Source organism: Mustela putorius, unplaced genomic scaffold (assembly GCF_011764305.1).
Source record: "Mustela putorius furo isolate JIRA1106 unplaced genomic scaffold, ASM1176430v1.1 tig00000139_pilon_pilon_pilon, whole genome shotgun sequence".
Classification (NCBI taxonomy): Eukaryota; Metazoa; Chordata; class Mammalia; order Carnivora; family Mustelidae; genus Mustela; species Mustela putorius.
The window spans coordinates 12,001,654-12,015,558 of record NW_025421293.1 but is presented as its reverse complement, the minus strand read 5'-3'; the positions used below and the strand labels follow the sequence as shown (position 1 = coordinate 12,015,558).

The window sequence follows — 13,905 nt, the reverse complement described above, 5'->3', positions numbered from 1 at the left end:
TGGGGAGCCTGCTTCCCTTCCTCTCTCTCTGCCTGCCTCTCTGCCTACTTGTGATCTCTCTCTGTCAAATAAATAAATAAAATCTTTTAAAAAATAGATAATAAAAATAAGATTTTTGATCATATTTGGCACAAACATGAATTTCGTGAGAAACCATCGTGTGTCACAAACGCAGGGAAGAGGCTTGGGCTGTGCGTGTGTGCAGAGAGAACGGTCCTGGCCCATGGCTGTGTTCTCAGAAGTGAAGCCAGCCGGCGATGGCGGGCTGGTATGGAAGTGGGCAGAGGGCACAGCCCCCGCCACAGACCGCCTGCATGCCCAGCCGTGTTCACGGTTGCCGAAGCTGGAGGCCGACCAGGGGGTTCACCGACAGCGGAATGGCTGAGAGGTGGTAAGTCCCCGCGGTCATCTGTTCCCAGAATGAGGCCATGAGGACGGCCGGCTGTGACCACCCCCCCGCCCCCATGGGGGACGGAGCCACAGAGAAGCCTGCACAATGCAGGGCCCCGTTTGTATGAACCACAAAGAGGCAGGACTAACCCACAGCGACAAGAGGAGGTGCTGAGAGCAAGGGGAGGGTTGAGCAGGGTCAGCTTGCCTCAGCGGCTTACCATGGTTTCAGGAATGTGGACAACCAGCTGCTAAAACCATCATTCAGGTTTTAGTGATATAAATTTAGGATTAAATACATTACATTAAAAAGGCAGTAAGTACGCTGTTTGTTCTTACTATCGTCTGACTCTCCCTGTGCCCTCCTGGCCACCCCCCATCCCTCATGTCCACTTGGTATCTGCAACTCTCCCGGCGGGGCAGTGACATCACGTTGGCAGCCTAAAATCTGCCATTTGGTACACGGAAATCATCAAACGCTACAGGTCAGCCCCTCGCCTCCCCGCCCTCCCCCGTTAAACATTTCCAAGTGTATCGCGCTCAGATTAGTGGGAAGGATCACGGAGTTCACTTACAACCTGTATACTCTATACATGCTTTACCTTAATAAATGCTTTTTTTAAGATCCGATATTAGTATCCTAACTCCTTTCCAGGTCTCAGTGCAGGTACCTGCGGATTTGCTGTGTGTGCCACGGCCCAGGTAAACCAGCAGACTCCCTCCACAGCCGTGGGTGGTGACCAAGCTACGGGCTGGCAGCTTCACTCCCAGCCTCCTGTGTGCTTGTGATTCCCGGGCCGGGCCAGGCCAGGGGGCGCAAACCCCGCCTCGGCTCTGCCAGCCTCTCCCTTTCCTACCGGGACCTGGAAGGCAGGAGGGTGTTCCTGGACCTGGTCACATCCTTCATCTAACGCGCTGACAACAGCCAGCTTAGTCTCTGCAGCCCAGCCAGGGCCAGCACCTCGGGCCACCCCCAGTGGCCACCCCTCCTAGCCCTGGGACCCTCCCGCCACCCCCCTGCAATCTTCCCACACCCCTCTCCCAGCAGCAGCTGCGACTCACCCTCCCTTTCAGGTGTGCAGCCCCAGCAGCCCTTGGGACTTAACCTCTGTGGCCCCGCATCCTCCCAGATGTCTTCCCGCTGCTCCGGCCATTCCTCAGTGGGTGACAGGTGGGGGACAGCATGTCTGCTTGGCTCATCATGCTTCTCCCTTGACAGGTGTGCACCTCGGGCACCTTACCTGGTTTTAGCTTCGGTCCCATCATCCTTCAAATGGTAATAAAACTTGGCTTGGAGTTGACTGACAGGTTCAACGAGATCGCCGATGCACGGTGCTTGGCCTGCCCCAAGGACCCCCTGTAACAGACTTCCTGGAGGCCCAGCTCCCCCTCCAAATCCCTCTGCAGCTCCCGTCTCTAACTCCTTGGCACCGGCCGCCCTCCACGCCTCCTGGGTGCCATCGGGGCATCTCAAAACTGTCAAGTCCGGGTTTCTGGCAGGTGAGTAGCTGGCCTGTCCTCTCTCCGCCCCTCCCCCATCAGGCGTCTCCTTGCTGCTGACTCCCGCCACCCTGCCCAGACACCCGACTGCCCACAGCGCCTGCTCTCACTCTCCATCTCACTCGGCACCATCCTCCCTCCGTGGCATTTCCCACTATTCGGCCACGGTGTGTGTTTGCATATTTGATCACTGTCCACTTGTCGGCTATAACTTCCCCGAGGGCAGGGGCCTGGCCTCCCCTGTTCACTGTTCCCTGGAACCTAAAATACTCCCTAGCACAGTGAAGGGACTCGGTCTTTGCCAGCTCATTGAATGAATGACTCCCCAGATGTCTCTTCTGCCCCAGTGCCAAGGGAACGGGACCACGCGGAAAGCCAGGAACCTGCGGTTGCCCTGTTCCTCCTCCTGTCCCCAGTCCCATCTACAAGTCCTGTAAATCCTAGTCATGAATGGTGACTGAGTCTGCCTACTTCCTGTCCTCATGGCCTGTACCTAGCTTGGGCAGCCTCCCTGCGCGCTGTCTATCCTGCTGCCAGGGGTCAGGTTCCAGTCAAGTGCGTGTAGTCTCAGGAAGCAGGCCTGAACCGCTCTGTTCAGGACCTTGGCTCCCTCCTGCCCCTCCCCACCCTAGGTCTGACACCCTCTGGAAGCCCCCCCCCCACCCCGCACCCTGCCTGCTCAGTTCAGGCTGTACGCGCATTTACCACACATGCAGCCTGCAGGCGGGAATACTGTGGCGGACACATCTTTCAGAAGGGCTAGAAGCTAGGTTTCCGTCTTCTAAGCCTGTTGCAGCCATGGTCCGTGGTTATGGCGGGCAGGGAATAAGACTATTCATAGCAGCGCTACAGCCCATGATAGGCACTAAATATGTGAGAGCCTCAGAACAGCAAAGCTGCACTGCGGAGGGGCTCGGCTGTCCTTGCAGACTGCTGGACACGGATCCGCCCAGCTACGGAGCGTGTGTCGGGTGCTCAGGTCATACTGAGCCAAGGACCCCCCCAGGACAGTGCCGTGGGTGGTCAGGAGACGACCCAGAAATGGGGCAGTGGTGCGGGGGCTGCCCACAGGCCCTCTCCTGACGGCACCCGCGTGCCCCAGAGTCCGTGGGGGGAGAGACGGACCTGGGATCCTAGGGTGCCAAGGTCCCGGGATCACAGGATCCTAGGGTCCCAGAGTAAGTTCCCGCGTCATGGGCTGCTGGGAGCGCAGGATCCCGGGGTGCCGAGCTCCTAGGTCTTGGGACCCGGGATGCTCAGGTTCCGAGGTCTCAGGGTCCCAGTCCACGGGGACTGGCGGACGGCTCACGGCCGGCCCCGTCCCCTAGGGAAAGGCCTCCACCAAAGTCCATTGGCCGGCGGCCTGGCCGCCCCGCCCACGTGATGCAGCACGTGATGCAGCACGTGACGCGACCCGGAAGCGGCCGGGCTGGGTCTCCGGGCGGCGGCGGCGGCGGCATGTTCACGGCGGGGGCCGAGAGTCTGCTCCACCAGGCCAGGTGGCCCGGCCTTTCCCTTGGGGCTCCTGGCGGGGGCGAGGGGTGTTCTTACAGAGCGGGGCGCGCGCGGCGACCTGCAGCAGCCCACACAGACCCGCGCTAGAGGCCCGGGGGGCGGGGCGGTCCGGCGGGTCCCAGAAGGCGGCGGCGCCTGAGCCTCCGGGCGAAGGGTGCGTGCGGGGGAAGCGGGGCGGGGGCCCCCAGGCTTGGCGGCGACACCCGCGCGTCCCGCAGCCAGGCGGGGAGCCAGAGGCTGTCCGGTGCTTCAGGGACAGGAGCATGAAGCCGCCGAGAGGCTGGAGAGCTGCTGGCAGTGAGGCCCGGCGAGCTCTGCGTGCCAGCCTCGGCAATCGGATACCGTCCGAGGGCTCTGGGGGAGCCAGGGGCGAAATCCCCGATTCAGAAACTCGCTCTCCTCAGGGTGCATTAGATAGGGTGGAGAAATTACCCACCGGCTTCTGGCCCCCAGCTAGCCCTGGACTCCCACTGACTAGTCCGTAGCGCCTTTCCCGAGCCCCTAACCGGCCACGGGAGAAAGCAGGATGCAGGCTAGGACTAAAATCCCACCGTCCATCAGACGGTGTAAAACTTGACGCCACTTGTTTAGAAGAAAATGCATTCGGGACCACAGGACAGTGACAAACTTAAAAACAAAACACAAAAAACCCTAAAACTGGATCCGGAGCTGGACCAGTTAGTGGGAAGGACTGGGATGGCTGAGACTGCCGCCAGCTAGGGAAACAAGATCCTGAATACCAGTTAGGTTTTGAAGGCTGGGAACGGGACAAAAATCTTCTGTGGTCAAAATAACCCTTAAAAATCTGCTCAGAAGGTGCCTTGTGGGTTCATAGCACCGGCTGCGTCTCCTTCACTGTTGGACAGATACTCCAGTATTCAAGCTCGAGGATTAGAAATCGAGCTCACCTGAACTTCGGGGATGTAGTACGTGAAGATAGCATCTCACTCAGCATGTGACACAGTCACCCTAGTGCTCTCGCCAAGAGGCACGTAAGCACTGAGACCCACCCAGAACCTCAAGGGGGTCACCTTTCCCCAGCTCAGCTTCTACTCCAGGTCATAAATCTGCAGAGTGAATAGTCCTCACTCTGCATTCTCTCTCTGTCTCAGGTAGGGCAGTGGGGGAGTTGAGGGTAGTGCATTTTCCAATATCCCAAAGCAAGATGCATGAATCATGCAAATTATTATGCAATTATGCAAAAATCATGCGAATTCTCTCCATTAGGGTTTGAAGAAAGCTAGTCATGATCAGTTAGGTCTTAGTTTTTCACTGTATTCTACCCTAAAGAAGCCTGTGATTCGGGGTGTCACAAGAGAAGTAGGACTCGTGGTTCTCGGAGAAGACAAGCCCAGGACCCTGTCAGCCTTGTTAGAGTCCGTAGGAGTTCAGGTTTGAAAGCACTGGGGAGCTGTTGGAGGGTTTGAGCAAATTGGCCTTTTAGAATCCTGGGATTTAGAGAACATACTGGAAGGGATTCACTGGGATGAGGGGTACCACCATTCTAGGAAAGAGTCTGCTGTGTGAGTTTCAGGCAGCCTGGTACCTTCCCGATCCGTCTCGTTAGCCTGGGGAGAAACACACCTGACCAGGCCGCTTTTTTCCTACATCCTCATCCCACACGTGACTGTTGTGTTTGTAAGAAATGAAAACGGGTTAGGAGGTAGGAGGGAGACAGAGTGGTGGGGAATTCACAGAAGTTCATCGGCCAACCTTCAAGGAAGAACAAGAAACAGAGGAAGCAGCCCCAGGCCCCCAGCCCCACATGCTTGGCCGCCCTCCTCGTCAGCCCAAGACTGGAGCTGCCCCGTCTTGGTTCAAAATCCCAGGTTCTGAGGTCGAGTGATCAGTTGAGCCTGGATCCAGTGGACTTCCACTGTGGCTAGGGAGGTGGAGGGGGCCCTCCTCTGAGAGCACCGCCCCCCGCCCCAGCCAGAGGTCCCTAGTACTGTGTTTCCTGGGCTTGCCTCGCCTTTCAGACTGGAAGAGAAACCCAGAAAACCAGGTTGCTGTTTTGATTTCTGTTCTGTTGATGCTTGAAGATACTTTTTTTTTTCTTTTTTAAACGAAGCCGAGTAAATACTAGGAACCGTGGTAGTCATACCTGAGAATGTGACCCAGAGTTTGTCCTCTAAGGTAGCAGATTTCCCTCTTGTTCCCAGGAGCAGGAGGCTCCCTGAAGGAATCTGCTGGAAAAGCAACTTATTTCAGACTATCCTTCATTTTGTGTGCTAACATCAGTGGGTTTTAGTTCTTTCACTCCTAGGACAACAAAAATCTGGAGGTATGGCGTCTCTCCTAAAAGCCTTACCGGCAGGGGAAGGGACTAACCCCAGGGTGAGAGGGGACAGTGGCTGCATCCCAGGGAGGGTGGAGCCACAGGTGGTATCCTCGCCTTCCCGCACAAAGCCGGTGACGCTGGCTTCTCTCCACCGTGGGGATGTCTCTTCAGACCCAGGATCATGGGTCAAAGCTCAGGGCGGCATTTCCGGCTCCCGCGGACAGGTCCCCCAACTCCAGGTCGCCAACACCCCGCTTTTCATTTAGGGAGATCCAGGATGAGGAGTTGCAGAAGTTCTGTTCCCGGGTCGCGAAGCTGCTGCAGAAGGACGACCCGGGGCCTGACGCGGCGGACGCCCTACAGAGGCTGTTCCTCATCGTCTCGGCCACGAAATACAAGAGGCGGTGAGGGTGCCGACCTTCGGGGGGCGCGGCCGCGTTGGTGGGGTGCTGAGTGACGTGCCCCCCATGCACGTGGCCCTGCGTTCCCAGGCTGGAGAAGACGTGCGTGGACCTGCTACAGACCACCCTCTGCTCGCCCAAGTGCCCTGAGCAGCTCCAGCTTCTGTGCGCGGCCATCCTGAGAGAGAGGTCGCCCTCCGACGACCTAAGCCTGTCCTGTGACCATGTCCAGAGCAGCCAGCAGCTGAGCCTGGTGGCCTCGGTGCTCTTGGCCCAGGTGATGTGCCCCATCCTGCCCCTGGTGGCCCTGGGGCACCCACCAGCCTCCCCCGCCCCCTCCTGCTCTCCTGCCCCTTGTTCCCAGGGACAGGGCAGGGCTCTGGGAAGGGCCCAGTTTCCGGCTGCTCCGGTGACACCCCGGATGTGGTAAGCGGCGGCAGTACGGAAACAGGTGTGCTCGTGGAGCGGCGGCCTTCAGGACCGGCTGCCCCTTCCCCGGTGTTTTCAGACCAGATGCCGTGTCGCTCACACACACAGGCAGGTAATCACTTCACATTCCCCCATGTTCCGTTTGAAGGGTGACAGAAAGGAGGAGGTCCGAAGCGTGGGCCAGCGCGCCTTCAGAGTCCTCGAGAGTCGGCAGCCCGAGGGGCCCAGTCTGAGACACCTGCTCCCGGTCGTGTCCAAGGTCACGCGCCTGGCCCCGCACTCCCTCCATGAAGGTAGCCACCCTTCCGGAGAGGCCACTGTGGGCACAGAGGGAGAGGCATGCCCTGAGGGCCCAGCACCCTGTCCAGAGCTTGTTTTCTAGAAAGTTCTACCAGTGCCACTGCAGCCCGAGTCTGGGGGATTGACTATTTCCCACATGTTGTCTCTGCCCGCCTCCCACCCACAGACCAGACCAGCCTGCTCAGCAAGAGGTTGGTGGACTGGCTTCGCTATGCCAGCATCCAGCAAGGGGTCCCACACGCTTCTGGAGGCTTCTTCTCCACACCCAGAGCCCGGCAGGTGAGCCTGGAGACTCAGGACCTCCCTGTCCTTCCACCTGCCCTGGTTCCAGAATGATCCCTCTTTCATGTCTGCACTCAAGTGTGGGGGGGGCCTTTAGGTCCCCGGGGTCACAGCCCTCCTAGCCCGTGATGCTATGTGCAAAACCCACTGGCAGGGGTCACTTACCTGACAGAGGACCACGTCCACTCAGGTGCCAGTGTTTATGTGTCTTTTGGGGGCCGCCCCCAATCCTTGAGAGCATGAAGGCGGGGCTCCCACTGGCACGCAGCCCCCCTCCCGCCTTCCCTGGTATCTGTGAGCCCGTTGGCCGCACCCCCCAGCCTTAGACCCCAGCACCTCCCCAGCCTGCGTCCCCACAGCCTGTCCTTCCTTGCCTCCCACAGCCGGGCCCTGTCACTGAGGTGGATGGGGCCGTAGCCACAGATTTCTTCACGGTGCTGTCCACGGGCCAGCACTTCACGGAGGACCAGTGGCTGAACGTGCAGGCTTTCTCCATGCTGCGGGCATGGCTGCTGGCCAGCAGCCCCCAGGGCCCCAGCGCCCCGGACTCAGGTGGGACATGGGGGAGATGGACGGCACCAGGTGTGGCCCCCAGGTGACGCTGGGAGCACTGGTTGAGCCTCGTCAGCCCCGGGAGGCCTGTCCCTGTCTGCAGAAGAAGCCACAGAGGGCACAGAAGGTCACAGAGGGCACATGGCAGCACGGGTGCTGACAGCTTTACCGAATGCCCTCCCCCGTGCAGACTGGCCAGTGGTGGGGACAGACTGGGCTTCCGGGAGAGACCCCGCCCCGCCCATGGCCTCCGGTGGGGGTGAAGGCGGCCACGGTGGGGCTGGGCCTCGGCCGCCTGCTGCAGGGACTCCGTGCCCTCGAACACCTCATTCTCCTTTCCAGATGACAAGTCGGAGCTGGAGGGCTCCACCCTGTCCGTGCTGTCGGCCACGTCCACCGCCAGCCACCTGCTGCCGCCCCAGGAGCGGCTGAGGGAGAAGGCCTTCGAGTACTGCCAGCGCCTAGTGGAGCAGAGCACACGGCGTGAGTCCCGGCGCCGCATCTCCTTCCCGAGGGGGCGTCCCTGGCTGCTCCTTGGGGGCCTGCACAGCTTCTGTGTCCCTGGGGACTCTGTGTTCCTGGCGCAGACCCCGGGAGCTGGGTAGGGGGCAGAACCTGTCCCCAGCCCCCAGGCATCTGTCCCAGCCTCCCGTGCGTCTGCCCTGCGGGGGTCGCTGTCCACCCTCCCCTCCAGCTTCCAGAATGGTGCTTCTCACTCACTGTGTTGCCTCTGACGGAGACGGGGGGCCTTTCTTCCTTCCCCAGGAGCCCTGAGAAAGGGGGACGCGGACCTGCAGAAAGCTGTAAGTGCCCGTGGTGTCGGGGGGCAGAGCGGGCCCCCACGCGGCTCCCTGTAATCGGGGCCCCCCGCGTGTCTCCGCAGTGCCTGGTGGAGGCCGTGCTGGTGCTGGACGTGCTCTGCCGGCAGGACCCGTCCTTCCTGTACCGCACGCTGTCCTGCCTGAAGGCGCTGCACACACGGCTGTGCGGGGACCCGGCGCGGGCACGGGCGCTGCTGCCCATTGCGCAGTTCTTCCTGAGACACGGTAAGCCTCCCGCAGGGGGGTGGCCCGGGCCTCTCTTCCGTCAGTGGCTTCCTTCGTCTGTAGAACCGTGGCTTTGAGTGGTCCGGTGGAAAGGTGTTAGATGGGTTTGAGGGGCTCGTTGAAGCCGAGCAGCTTTACGCTGATCTTGGAACGCTCTTTGCCACGAGAGTTGGTGGGAGTTTCATATGAGGGACCGTGAAACCAGCACTTTCTAAAGAGCGTTCCTCGTCGTGTGACCCAGAGGGACTGGGCGGTCCGCCAGAGGCTTGGCCCCATGCAGCATGCAGACCTCAGGGCCCCTGGCGTCTGGAACCCTGAGCGCCCCCCAGCAGGAGGGGCGTCCTCCTGACAAGGTAAGGTCCCTCGTGCCGGGGCCAGGCCCTGACGAGGCTGGTGCGTTTCAGGGGAGGCCGCTGCCGTGGACTCAGAAGCCATCTTCCAGCACCTGTTCACCAGGGTCCCCTGCGAGCTCTTCCACAGCCCCACGCTGGCCTTCGAGTTTGTCCGCTTCTGCGGGGACAGCCTGCCCCTGTTCGGCAGGAACCTTGACATTCTCAAGCAGAGCTTCCCCAACCTCTTCAAGGCACGCTTGGTTGTTCTCGGGCCGGTGGGGGGTGGAGGGTACAGCGCCCCCCGGCTCGTCCTCCAGACTGAGCACCAGTCACTAGCATCCTGGGAGGGGCCTGGGATGCCGGCCATGGGACAGCCCAGGGGGTCCATGTGTCCCGTAGGAACAGCGTCCCCACCGGGGAGAACCCCAGGCTGAGCCCCTTCAGAGGAGCTGCAAGGCTGGACTGTGGCTCATTCTAGAATTTGTCCTGATTGTCACAGCTGGTAGGTTCCTGTCGTCTGGGAGCCTCACCAGCTGTGTTCAGCTCTTTGTGCTGTGACCTTTCGACGCGCTATTTGTTACCAGCCGTGGTCTCCGTGTGGTCTTTGCAAATTTAACTGGAGCCTCGGTCCTTCTGGTAGAGGAGAAACAGTGACAAGTGCAAAGTGATCGCTGTAACTGTTGGTGCAAAAGGCGGCGCAGGGAAAGTGGGGGGCACCGACACCCCGCCCATCCGGGACCGAGGTGCACTCCCCTGGGGCAGCCACGGGTCCAGCTGCTGGCCCGCATGCCCCACACGGGCCCTCCTGGTGCCGACCGAGCCGCCACGCTTGTTCCTGCAGCTCCTGGCCTGGAACAGCCCGCCCCTCACCTCTGAGTTCGTGGAGCTCCTGCCGTGGCTGGTGGACCCCGGCACTGCTGTGGAGATGCTCCACGCGCTGCTGGACCTGCCCTGTCTGACTGCGGCCTTGGATCTGCAGCTCAGGTGAGCCGAAGGGGCGATGCCTGTCCCCGGGTCCCCTCCCCATCCCCTGCTGTTCCGCGAGCTGCCCAGACGAGAGCACCTCTCTCCAGCCCCAGGCCCCCGAGGCCCTGGCCTCTGTCTCTTGCTGGGAGAGCCTCACCCTGCAAGTACCGAGCCCCAGGTCCCTTTTAGTTCCTCAGGCTCATCATTGGTGCGGGATGACGCCTGCTCTATCTCCGCAAGGGCTGGGACCGAGTCGGGCCTCTGGTGGCCTGGGCCCAGAGCCCACATCTGAGCCTGGTCTCAGGCGTCTGCTTGCTCACAGGCTGTCACCGGCTGCGTCAGAGAGGCCACTGTGGGACATCTCCCTCAGGAACCCCAGCTGCCTGGAGGCTTCCCGGGACCCACAGTTCCAGGCTCTTCTCCAGCACCTGCTGCGGGCCAAGGCTAGCGGAACCGTGGAGAAGTAGGGCTGCTCAGGCCGGGGGGCCCTGGGGTGGGGCCTGGCTGTGGGGGTCCCTGGCCCCACGGCCCTGGGTCGGCTCAAAGAGCACTACACATGGTCAGAGCCTGTTCCCAGGGTGGGTGGCACATGTCTGGGGACATCCGGCCCTGAGCATCGTGCCTTCTAAGCTAAAGAGGCCCCTGTTGTTGCTCCCCGGCCTCCTGCCCTGGTAGCCGCTAGCCATGCTGTGGGAGCTTGCTGGGCATAGGCCTCACGCTCAGCCCCTTACCAGCGCGCCAGTTCGGTTCCCACAACCCTGTGAAGTCGGTGCTGTGGTGACTCCATTGTCCAGAGGGAGCAACTGAGGGGTGGCGCACCCCAGGAGCAGGTTGGGGGGCCAGGACCGGAACAAGGCGTCCTGAGCGCAGACCCCCACGCACACCCTCCCTGTGTCCCGCGGGAGCGGGGAGCACAGCGCTCAGCAGGAGGTGGTGTGCGTGGTTCCCGGGGTGGGGGGCAGGGGAGGTCCTCCGAGGAGGCGGCGCAGGTGGTTTCAGAACTCTCCCGGGCCGTGGCACTGCGACCCCGTGCCCTGTCCCCTTGGGCACCAGCATGTGTGTGGGCCCCCGGGGAGCAGGTGCGGGCGCTCAGTGGGACGTGCGGCCTGCCCTCCAGGTTGGTGCCCCTCCACCAGCTGCTGCAGCCCATGGCCAGCTGCGCCCGGGTGGTCCAGTGCGCCGAGGCCGTGCCCACGCTGCTCCAGGCCTTCTTTACCGCAGTGACTCAGGTGAGCCTGCTTCCGGGCTGCTCGGTTCCCGCGGCGGGGGTGGCCCTGGGCCTCGGCAGAGCCGGTGTCCTTGAACACAGATCCCACTCTGGATCAGTGAGAGGCACCGGGAGGGCGGCCTGACCGCCCCCAAGAGCAGCCCCGGGCTGGCGGGCACCAGCGGGTGTGGAGCAGAATGTGGGGGAGGGGGAGGGGGTGGGGGCTGAGTCTTTGTCTCCCTCCTGATCCCTAGTTTGCGGACGGGGTTCTGGCCAACCAGCTGGCGCTGCTGCTCCTGGAGAGATATGACTCCCTTTACCAGGTGCCCCAGTACGAGGCCCGTGTGCACAGGTGGGCCCTCCTGCCGGCCCCACGAGGGGTCACCCCCCCTGCCGACCCAGCCCCATTTCACTGCCCCCAGCTCAGCCTGCCTCGGCTCGGAGTCCCCACCTCCCCTGCGCTGAGCCCCTTTCCAGCGCCCTCTGCAGCCTGTGCCCTGCTCCCCAGCATCACCTGGGGCCAGCTGCTGCCCACACTGCTCTCCCCGGTCCAGAATGCCCCTGCCTCCGTTCCTCCTCTCCCAGATCTATAATCTCCAGTGCTGGCCCCGGTTCCTCTCCATGGAGCCTTCCAGACCATTTGTGCCCCTTTCTGAAGGCCTGATCCACACAGGCCTGTGCCCACACCATTCACCAGCCCCAGCTTCCTCCCCAGTGGGCCATGGGTTCCTTTAGGGGCTGAAAGCATCTGGACCTGAACCTGTTCAGAGGCTTTCCCCCTCTCCTCCTGGCTCTGGTTCTGCATGAGGGGCCACGGTCTGGGGCCTGGGGGCGGCCGCGGCCCAGCAGTGTCCTCCCCGGGCAGGGTGCTGAGCTCCCAGTTCCTGGCCCTGTGCGCGCTGCACCCGTCACTGGTGGTCGAGCTGGCGAAAGAGCTGCTGGAGTTCGTGGGGAGCGTGAGCAGTGTCCACAGCCGGGGGGCCATGCTCGCCTCCGTGGTAAGGCCGGCCGCCACGCCACCGCCCCTCTTCCACACTGGGACGCCTGCCGGGATTAAGGCTCTGTCCCCATGCAGGCCTGGGCCATCGGCGAGTACCTGTCTGTGTCCTGGGACCGGCGGTGCACCGTGGAGCAGATCAACAGGTTCTTTGAGGCCCTCGAGGCTCTGCTGTTCGAGCTCACCCAGTCGCGCCCTTCTGCCGCCCTCCCCGAGTGCCCCCCACAGGTCATCGCCGTGCTGGTGACCACGCTGACCAAGCTGGCCTCCCGGAGCCAAGACCTGATTCCCAGGTACTGGCTGGGACAGAAGAAGGGGAGCCAGTGCCGGTTGCCCAGGGTCTGCATGTGGCTCGCAGCACGAGGGCTCCGGTCGGATACCGGTGGCGGCAATGTCCGCACGGCCTCGCTGCTCCCAGCTAATGCCCCCCGACCCAGAGCTTCGGACGTCTGGGCCCCCCTGTGGGGCCTCAGCTTTCACGTGAGGGGTGCACCTGCAGCTGACTGACCGGGATCCCTTCGTCCTCAGGGTCTCTCTGTTCCTGTCAAAGATGAGGACCCTGGCCCAGAGCCCGGCGCTGAGCTCCATGCACCGTGAGGAGGGCGCGGCAGCCGTCCGCACGCGGGCCACTGAGCTCCTGACGCTGCTGAAGATGCCCAGTGTGGCCCAGTTTGTGTTCACGCCCAGCGCAGAGCTGTCCGAGCCCCGCTACCACCGTGACGCCAACACCGCCCTGCCGCTGGCCCTGCGCACGGTCAGCCGCCTGGTGGAGAAGGAAATGGGCCTCCTGCCGGGGTGAGGGGCGCGACCTGCGGGACTCCGGCCTGGCCGCAGAATGAGAGCCAAGATGCGGCTGCCACCAGCGGGGGCGTGAGACCTGGGGAGGAGCCCCGGGTGGGTCTGGGTCCCTCCGTGTGGGTCAGGCTGTCCCGTCCTCAGCCTTTGGGTGTTTGTCTCTGTCCCATGCTGAGCTGTGTGGTGACACAGATCTGATTTGGAGCTCTCACCCCGTTGGGGGTGGGTGGGGGCTGCTTGGGTTTGTTTCTGGCGGCTCCTTGTTGGGAGGCAAAAGGAAGTGCAGCGGCAATAAACCTCTTCCAGAGAGTCCCTGTGTGCACGAGGCAGAGGAGAGGGCCAGGTGTGGGGAGCGCTGCTGGGCGGGGAGGCCTGGCCCTGGGCAGGTGGGGACCCCCGCCCCGCTGGGCCAGACACTTGGGGCCGTTCCTTCCCACCAACTCACCACCATGTCCCAGATGTTACAGAAATAACAGCATGGATGTAGGCGATCTGCAAGGGAGCCACGTGACTCTCCCACTGGCGCAGCCACCCCTGGGAAGGGCCTCTGCTCAGTGTCCTTTCTTAGCCTGCTTTCTGATGCTACTGAATGATGGAAGACGTAGAAGCTGCGGCTCTTCTGGCCTGCAGTCTTTTGCCATCTGGAGGAAGGGCAGGGCCAACCCAGCAGGGACCCCCCACCCCAAGCCAGGATCGCGCTGGTATTATGCCGAGTGGGGGAGACTAGCCGAGTGTGGAAGCGCAAGAGAGGTGTCGTGGTTCCTCCCCCCACCCCTTAGTGCCTTCTGCCCCAGTTCCACTGAGGTCAGCTTCCTGCCTTGGACACTAGCTCCCAGGGCCCCTCAGCTCCGCCGGCTGCGCGCAGGCATCCGGGACACCAGGTGGCGCTGGTGCTCCGCGAGCCGCCGGTCT

The 13,905-nt window shown here is 62.3% G+C and overlaps 1 protein-coding gene across 1 annotated transcript; it reads left to right on the top strand.

Moving 5' to 3' along the window:
• The first annotated feature begins 3,283 nt into the window (after positions 1 to 3,283).
• Positions 3,284 to 13,302, top strand: AP5Z1 (adaptor related protein complex 5 subunit zeta 1). Its single transcript, XM_004775027.3, has 17 exons — positions 3,284 to 3,389; positions 5,953 to 6,090; positions 6,178 to 6,364; positions 6,665 to 6,809; positions 6,983 to 7,095; positions 7,482 to 7,650; positions 7,993 to 8,133; positions 8,416 to 8,453; positions 8,534 to 8,696; positions 9,101 to 9,279; positions 9,870 to 10,012; positions 10,317 to 10,457; positions 11,112 to 11,223; positions 11,456 to 11,553; positions 12,067 to 12,199; positions 12,277 to 12,491; positions 12,727 to 13,302. Exons 1-17 carry the CDS (start codon positions 3,286 to 3,288, stop codon positions 12,995 to 12,997), a joined length of 2,490 nt encoding a protein of 829 aa, XP_004775084.2. The 5' UTR covers positions 3,284 to 3,285; the 3' UTR covers positions 12,998 to 13,302.
• Positions 13,303 to 13,905: the final 603 nt, after the last annotated feature.

Bases quoted from the DNA above. Each gene is read 5' to 3' on its own strand.
- AP5Z1 (XM_004775027.3), top strand. From the start codon at position 3,286: ATGCAGCACGTGACGCGACCCGGAAGCGGCCGGGCTGGGTCTCCGGGC. The intron at 7,651-7,992 runs GTGGGACATGGG...TCTCCTTTCCAG, and splicing joins CCCCAGCGCCCCGGACTCAG to ATGACAAGTCGGAGCTGGAG. The intron at 12,200-12,276 runs GTAAGGCCGGCC...GTCCCCATGCAG, and splicing joins GGGCCATGCTCGCCTCCGTG to GCCTGGGCCATCGGCGAGTA.